Raw genomic sequence first — 8,742 nt, forward strand, 5'->3', positions numbered from 1 at the left:
AAACATATGATTTCAGATGTCAAAAATCAACAACTTGGATTTTGCTGCCCTGAATCTCTCTGGAGATAATTACTTGCAATGGGTACTTGATGCTAAGATCATCCTAAATTCCAAGGGACTCGGTGAATGTATCACCGAGGGCAATAATGCAAGTGAGAAAAATAGATATGGAGCTATATTAATTATACGCCATCATCTTATTGAGAGTCTCAAAGATCAGTATTTGACTATTGAGAATCCTCTAGACCTTTGGACAGAGTTGAAAACGAGATATGATCACCAGAGAACAGTGTTATTACCAAAGGCTACGTATGATTGGAGGAATCTCATAATCCAGTACTTCAAGTCCGTGGACGAGTATAACTCGGCCCTGTTTAAGATAGTTTCTAAATTGAAACTGTGTGGTGAGGATATAACGGATAAGAATATGCTTGAGAAAATCTTTTCTACCTTCCACACAAGCAATATTGTGTTATTACAACAACAGTACCGTGAGAAGGTCTTCACGAATTATGCTAATCTGATCTCTTGTCTCTTGTTCGCTGAGCAGAACAATGAACTGTTGATGAGAATCAGTGAATTGAGACCTCCTGGAACAAACCCATTACCTGAGGCACATGCGGCCGTAGAAGATAAGAAAGAGTCGAACCATGTGCAGAGTGATAGCCAACACAGCCGTGGTCCCATCAACGAACCTGATACTTCTTTACCTTTGCCTTTAGAGACAACGCCGTGCTTTGTCCCTGCCGACGAACCAAAAATTTATTTGCCCTTGCCTTTAGAGTCAACACCGTGCCTTGGCTCTACCATCGAACCGGAAACCTCTTTGCCTTTGCCTTTAGAGTCAACGCCCTGTGTCTGGCCCATAGATGCGTCTGTCTTGTATTCTTTCTTCATCTGGAAGTTGAGACTATAAAGAATTTGTCCAAAGTCTTATATGATGAGTCTCTGCCGTTGGGAAAACTAAGAAAAAGAAAGACTTGTTTAAAGTCGTCCACACATATGTACTACACTACCCTTCTTTGCAAGTTTATTCTCTTTCCTCAAGTCTCAGTGGCGAACCTACACTACTCAAGGAGAGGGCAAGAGCCACCATGAAATTTTCATAATTTGTTTGATATACTTAAATTGTAGTTATTTTTTCTTAGTAAATATTGTTTTAGCTATATTTTTTAACTTATATAAAATTTACCTCCACCAAAATATAATCCTACATCCGACGACGGGTAATGTTGGTTTTGGATTTTGGAAATATTGTAGAGTAACAAACCATATGATAAAGTCAAGTCATACAAACAAGCATATAAAGATAATCATGATATAAGATTGTTTCCCAATATATATAACAACGTTTTTAATTGAGTTATTCTTGGGTTCACCCCTTAGGGTGAACTTCTAAATTCACCGATCAATAAGATTTTATTATTTCAAATTCAATATCTTTTAAAAAAAAAAACAAAATATTCTCAAGTTATATTATGTTTTTAAAATAAAAAGTAAAAAAAAAAATATTTACAGAAAAAAAAATTAAAAAAAAATATTTTTAACGTTGTCAGCAAAACACTAAACCCTAAATCCTAATCCATAAACCCTAAACCTTTGGGTAAACCCTAAACCCTTGGGTAAACTCTAAACCCATGGGTAAACTCTAAACCCTTGGATATGCCCTAAACCCTTGGGTATGCCCTAAACCCATGGATAAATCTTAAACTCTAAATAAAAACACTAAACACTAAAACCCTAAACCCTAAACCCTAAATCTTAAACCCTAAACCCTTGAGTGTTTTAGTGTTTAGTGATTTTGATTTAGAGTTTAAGATTTACTCTAGAGTTTAAGATTTACCCAAGGGTTTAGGGTTAGGATTTAGTGTTTAGGGATTAGGATATAGGGTTTAATGTTTTGCTGAAGATGTTAAAAATATTTTTTTGTAATTACTACTATTTTTTATTTATTTATTTTTACCTTTTAAATTAAAAAAAATAATATAATTTGACAATATTTTGTTTCTTTTAAAAAAAAATATTGAATATGAAATAACACAATACTTTTGGTTGGTAGGGGGTGAACCCAAAAATAATTCTAAGACAAATACCAAAGCATAACCGGAATCATCGGACTGTTCTCCCATTGCAGAAAACCGGTTTACATATAATAACTAGCAAGGATCAACATTAAGATTTTCTTTTTAAATCAAATTCGAAAACATTACACAATCCACAAATGACATAACAGTTTTAAAATTGGTTAGACATTTAGACTCAAACGAAAGCATAATCTGAAACATCAAACCGCTCTTTCACCCCAGGAAACGGCCTGGTTACCCACATCCTCCACTATAATGAGCAAAGTTGGAGCTTAACATTCGGCAAACTTGTTGTTCTCACCAACTTAACTCTTACTCAACCAATCATTATACGTTATAACCAGTGTTCTAAAACACGCTAGGCGTTCATTACGCGTTAGATGACTGTATAGCGTCTAACCGTATAGAAGGACATCTAAACGAGATATATACATATATATACTTTTACACGAAATATAAGTATAAGATCAATATATATACATTATTTTTGAAAAACTGAACATAAATATATTTTAAATCCAATTTTATGCATAAGTATATAGTTTAACATATATAAATAGTTTTAAATTATAAAATTAAAGCCATTTTAGATATATAAAGATCATAAATTTAAAATAATTTTGCAAAAATTATACTAATATCTACAATCATATAAATACATAAAATAAGTAAAAATAATATAAATAATAATAATAATAGTTTATTTTTTTGAATATTAATACTTAAAATCCGCCTAGACGTCCGCGTACACCGCATAAGGTCGGCCTAAACGTTGTTATTCGCCCGAATTATATAAATCCGCATTAAAAAAAACAATACGGTAGGCTACCGTATAGCGCCTAACACTAGTAAATAAAAACTCTATAGCCACGTTTTTTTTTTGTGTGGCTATGAACCAAATTTCGTAGCTATATGATCGATAAGCCACGAAATGCTACGAAAACAAAAACGTGGGTATACGATCGTAGAAAATTTTGGCCGTATCAAAATCGTAGCAAAGAAGCCACGATTTTACCATGAAATTTTTGTAGCTGTACCAATCTTGCTACGAAACGGAACATGGCAAATTCGTGGGTATTTCAAAAAAAATTATTAAAAAAAAAAATTCCGAAAAAAACAAAATTAATTTTTGTTTTTAAATTTATTATTATTATATATATTACACAAAATACACAAATACACAGATATACACACAAATACATCGTCATCTATACGGATACAGAGGAATGTCACCGTCGGCTTCAGCACCTCCACTGCCGTAGCTTCCGTGCTTCACCACCATCTCCGTCGCGTTTCATTCGTCACACCACCAGATCCGGCATGTCTGTTCCGTCACGATACCACCTCCAGCGCGTTTCCTCCGTCGCGCCACCACCTCCGACGTGTCTGCTTCTTCTCAGATCTGTAAACAAAACAATTAGAAATAGCTTAAGAGATGCAGAGAAAGAGATTAGAAGAGGAGTGAAACACCTTGCTTCTTCACAAACGATGAAGAAAGAGGATGAAACACAGAGTCATAAAATCGGCTTGGTCTCTACGACAATGGCGACTAATGCTAACGACGGCAGGTGTGAATGAAGGTAGAGTAGGGATAGACATGGAGATGAATGGAGATAGAGCAAAGGAGATAAGTTGAGATTGAGAAAAGGGTAGATGAGGAGCAGAAGATGAAGTACGTGAGGAGAAGAAAGAATAATCTTAGTCAAAAACAAAGAAAGAGGAGATGAGACGATGGAGCTTGTGAGGGGAGAATGGAAGAAAAAGTTAAAACAAAAGCAAATCAATATGATCCGTTGGATCTAATATTATCAATGGTTAGGAACAGAAAATGGTGATCCACGCCATTCCAAAATGAACCAATAAGAAATCGGCACTCTATTTCTTTACTAGTTTATGATTAGATTCCATAGTTTAGGATTATATTTATGTTTTTGTTTTTTATGTTTTGATTTCAATAGAATTGCAACTTAGATATATTAAAATTTGGGTTTGATAATTAAAATTTTAAAGTTGAAAGTTTATATTTATGATTAAAAGTTTGGAGTTAAGAAAATAGGTAATGAGGTATATATTTATTGCGTGAGTTTAAAATTTTAAAAGACTAAAGTGAAAATATAAACTTGAAAAGTTCTAATAGAATTGGGGTTAGGTTTGGGTTAAGGGTAACACAACTTGATTTAATTTAATTTATAAAGTTATTTAATTAGTATTGTGTTATGATACAAGGTTAATATTTTTTGATATAAGGTTAATTTGGAGAATAAGGTTTTAAAATTTTAGATTAGTAGTTTATGTTTAAGTTTTGGTGTTTGGATTTTATGATTTGGGTATAAGGTTTAGGGTTATAGTGTATGGTTTGGAAAATAGTGTTTGAGGTATAAATTTAAGTTTTTGAATTAATTTTTTAAAAAATTTTGGAATTAATTTTTTAAAAATATTAAATTTAATGTTTTGAGGTTATAGTATGAAAATTTTATGATTTTTTTTGTTCTAACTTTAAAAACATTATATTTAATGTTTAGATTAGTTATTTAGGATATAAAGATTATACATAGAGTTTAGGCTTTGGGATATAGTATTGAGTTTAGATTTAAAATTTAAGATTAGATTTTTAAAAATAATGAATTTGAACTAAACTTTAGGATTTTAAGGTTATAGTATGAAAAGATTAGATTTTAAGGTTTATTCTTAGAGTTTATGGGGTTAATACATATTTAGGGTATAGGGTTTCATGTAGCCACAAATTTTTCGTGGCAAAATCGTAGCTATTCTGTAACACCAACGGAAATTTTCGTAGCAAAATCGTAACTATTTTTGTAACCACGAATTATTCGTAGCAAAATCGTAGCTATTATGTTGACACGTTTACTTTCGTAGCAAAAGCGTAGCAAAATTTGCTACGAAATTGATATTATTTGCTACGAATAGCGTTTCGTAGCAAATAGTGGCAAATTCGTGGTTTTTCGATTTTGCTACGAAATTTGCGTAGCAAATTCGTAGGTATGGCCATGTTTTTTACTAGTGCTAAACGCCGACTAAGCGAGCACCTAGACCGTATTTTAGAACATTGGTTATAACAAACACAATTCAACACACTCTTTTTGTGTTTAAAAAAAACACACTCTTTTTATATCTTCACTCAATCGCTTAATAAATTGTCAATATTGCCAAACATGATCCGGTTGTATTCAACCGACTGTTCTCGGCCTTTGGATTGTCGCAGGACGGATTTCAATTCCTTGAAGGATGAAACCACTCTTCCAATGGCGCAACTCGGTCGCAATAGCACTCATCTCAAATTCATCACTATTCATCAATCCTCCTTTATTGAAGAATCTCCCGAGCTCTATCTCCCTCCAACCATCTTCCCTCTCCTTTGGTTTCTCAAAGTACCACGTCCGCCTTCCCCTCTTGAAGAACTGCCCATCCGTGCTCACATCAAAGCAAAAGAATCTCTTAGAAGCTTGTTTTCCAACCACTCCAACTCTAGCTTCTATTGGCAGATCCGTAAAACCCTCTTTAAACACAATGTAAGATGAGTAATGAGTTCTTGGAGATAGTTCATGAGTATTGATCGTGCCACGAATCTCAAACCAACATACATCATTAACCTTTGCAACTCTTTCAAACCTGCATATCACAAACGGAGAAGGTTAATTATAGGGATGTCAAATGGACGAGATAGACTAAACATGGGCTAATTAAGTTCCGTTTCATTAAGAATAAAAAGCAGATTGGACCGTTGTGGCGGCAAATAATTTTTTTTTTGTTCAACGAGAATTTAAAATTTTCTGTCAAATAGATTAGGAGAATAGTCTATTTCCTAATTCAATAAAACTTTACAAATATTTTACAAAAAGTAAACAAAAAAAAATCAAATCATCATAGAAATACAATACCTAGATCCAGGACTAGTAATCCAATCCCAACAATGAGTATCATTTATCCATTTGATATATAGGCTCTCCGCGGATAACATGATACACCTCTTCCCACTTGTGTTCTCTAACCGGACGCACTTATGATTTTCATCAAAAGGCCAAATCATCGGAAAAATCCACTATTAATTTTTTAGCTAGGAATGCTCGCTATTTTCATAGATCTCTATGTTTTATTGGTTGTTATATTCTTATGTTTGATTAACTAGATTTTAATCCGCACATCCGTGCGGATAACATTTCATTTATAAATATAAAATTTTATATTATTTTGTATATAATAATTTATGATAATGTATTGTTGTCATTTTAAAAAATAACTAAATAGATGATATATAGTTCTAAATATTAAAATTTAACATATGTTAACAATTTTTTTTTTTGTAAAACTTATTACATAATTTATGAATATTAATCATTTTAAAAGGTAAATGATATTTTATTTATTTATCTTAATGAAAGTATTTTTTCAAAATATATTGGTTTACCAATTCAACATAATTTTAATATGTTTGCACAAAAACATAATTTTAATATGTAATTCATTAGTTACTTCTATTTTAATATAATGTAGAACATACTTATAAAATTTATAAAATAAGCATATAATTTCATTATTTTGTTTATAATAAAAATTTAATTAAAATTAATTTATAATAATAATATACTACTAATTATAAAATTAATCAGTGCATTAACTAAAAGAATATTTAATTTAAAAAAAAAAAGATTTTGTTAGATTTTTTCTTAACAGATTTTGTTATTCCTAAAACTAAAATTTAAATTTATAGTTAAAATGAATTTGTTATTAATATCCTTATAATTATTTAGAAATGTTATACATTAAATAAACTAATGTAAACAATAAAAAAATTATTTGAATATATGGACCTAGATTTCTAGTATGACTATTTTGTAGTAAATAAAAATGGTACTTCTTTTTTAATAGAGAAGATAGAATAGCAGTTTGTTTTTTTTTTTGAACTGAGAATAGAAGTTTGTTGGGAAAAAAAAAACACTACGATTAGAAAGATTTTAATGGGGAGCACAATTTAAAAAAAAAAAAGGGGGGGGGGGGGGGAGACACTTTTTCACTAAAATATATTTAATCAAAATAACTGAGTTACTTAAAAAAATAAAAATAGTAGGGGGGTTGTGACCCCTACCATCAAATACCTTTTTGCCATCTTCGATTAGAACAGGATCGTTGCATAAGTAAAAATAGATCTCCATCTTGGACGAGGAAGCTAGCGATGGAGGAATCATAGATGGATACTGTAGGGGCAGAAACTTCTCCCATATGATATCTGACTTAACAGCAGATTCAAAGGATTTTGACACGGCGGCGAAGACGCACGCATCACGTGGACTTGTGAAGGAGACTATGTTGGAGATGCAATCCTCCGTCAAGGTGTCGAAAGGCGACCAATCCGAAACATTAATCTCTCCTCCGCCTTCGCCGCTAGATTCAACGCTGTGAGTCTCCGACATCATCACTGCATCGTCTATATTTGGAAGATTGAGAGAGAGGTCAACGACTTAAAAGACATTACTTATCTGACTTGTTCATCGTTAAAAAAAGTCGTCGGCACGCAGATATATATTATGAAAATGGTATTTTCAAAATATTCTTCCTTCTTTGCATGTAGGAACGTGTAACGATATCCGTGAAACGACAACGTTTCTATATTGGGCAATCCATCTTTGGGGTAAGAGAAGCAAGAGCCCAATAAGAATTTGTAAAACTCTTTCAAATCGTTAAGCTCGTCTTTAGGCCCAGCTATTTTCAACGTTCATCAACGGGGGCTTCTAAGCATCAATGCGCGCGTCTAATTCACGCTCCTCGTTTTTGGATTCTCTTCACAATAATATAATCTCAGGATTGGTTGGTTTTGGATTTGGTTTGGGGAAAATTCTTAACTAAAACAAACCAAAACTTCAAAAGGTCAACTCGGGTGGACAAAATAATATGTGTATATAAATATTTTTAGCATAGTCTGACTCGTTATTCCAGAGAACTAAAGAATATGTTATAAAAATAATGGAAAAATTTATCTTTATTCATAACATAAAGGTTCCTTATATAAGAGATTACACCGCCATAGATAAATGGAAAGAGTACAAATTATAATCTAACTAAGAAAATGAAAACATAAAGACATAAGGAAAAAAAAAAGCTGGCGGACTCTCTCTTTCTTGGGCCGCCGGTGGTATAATCTCTTGGTTATGAACCATCCACAATCTGGTTTATAACACTTTCCTTGGATGCCATAACCATTTAGAGTTTGTAATGTGCTTTAATGTTGCATCATTAAAACTTTCCCAGAAAAACCCAATTGGGACAAAACCATGGTGAAGGAAAAAGAGTACAACACACATTACTCCCCCTGATTTGGACATTACTGAAGGTCCCTTGGACCTCTCCAATTTTCTGCAATCCGTGGGTGATGAAGATCTTGGGCAGAATATGCTTCGTCCCCGAACATGATAGTTGGTTCTTCTTTACCATCGGCCATGCCACAATCTGATCGAACATATTGAGTCATCGACCTCAAATACACACACACGAAATCTTGGATGATGTTGCTGTGATATGCGTGTACCACCATGTGTAAAACATAACATATCTGAAAACAAATCAACAAAACCAAATAACCCCACTTTGGACTGATTAGTATAAAATAAACCAAAATCAAAGACTTCTTCATCGTCCTTCTTAT

The 8,742-nt window shown here is 32.6% G+C and overlaps 1 protein-coding gene and 1 pseudogene across 1 annotated transcript; both read right to left on the reverse strand.

The window, feature by feature from the left end:
- LOC106326334 overlaps positions 1-867 on the reverse strand; it is a 4,017-nt pseudogene extending 3,150 nt beyond the window's left edge.
- A 4,247-nt stretch (positions 868-5,114) lies between these two features.
- On the reverse strand, positions 5,115-7,600 carry LOC106325627 (F-box protein PP2-B10-like). Its single transcript, XM_013763670.1, has 3 exons — positions 7,199-7,600; positions 5,984-6,102; positions 5,115-5,714 (listed from the first exon to the last, which is right to left on the reverse strand). Exons 1-3 carry the CDS (start codon positions 7,514-7,516, stop codon positions 5,273-5,275), a joined length of 879 nt encoding a protein of 292 aa, XP_013619124.1. The 5' UTR covers positions 7,517-7,600; the 3' UTR covers positions 5,115-5,272.
- Positions 7,601-8,742: the final 1,142 nt, after the last annotated feature.

This window comes from Brassica oleracea, chromosome C2 (genome assembly GCF_000695525.1).
Source record: "Brassica oleracea var. oleracea cultivar TO1000 chromosome C2, BOL, whole genome shotgun sequence".
In the NCBI taxonomy this organism is placed as follows: domain Eukaryota; kingdom Viridiplantae; phylum Streptophyta; class Magnoliopsida; order Brassicales; family Brassicaceae; genus Brassica; species Brassica oleracea.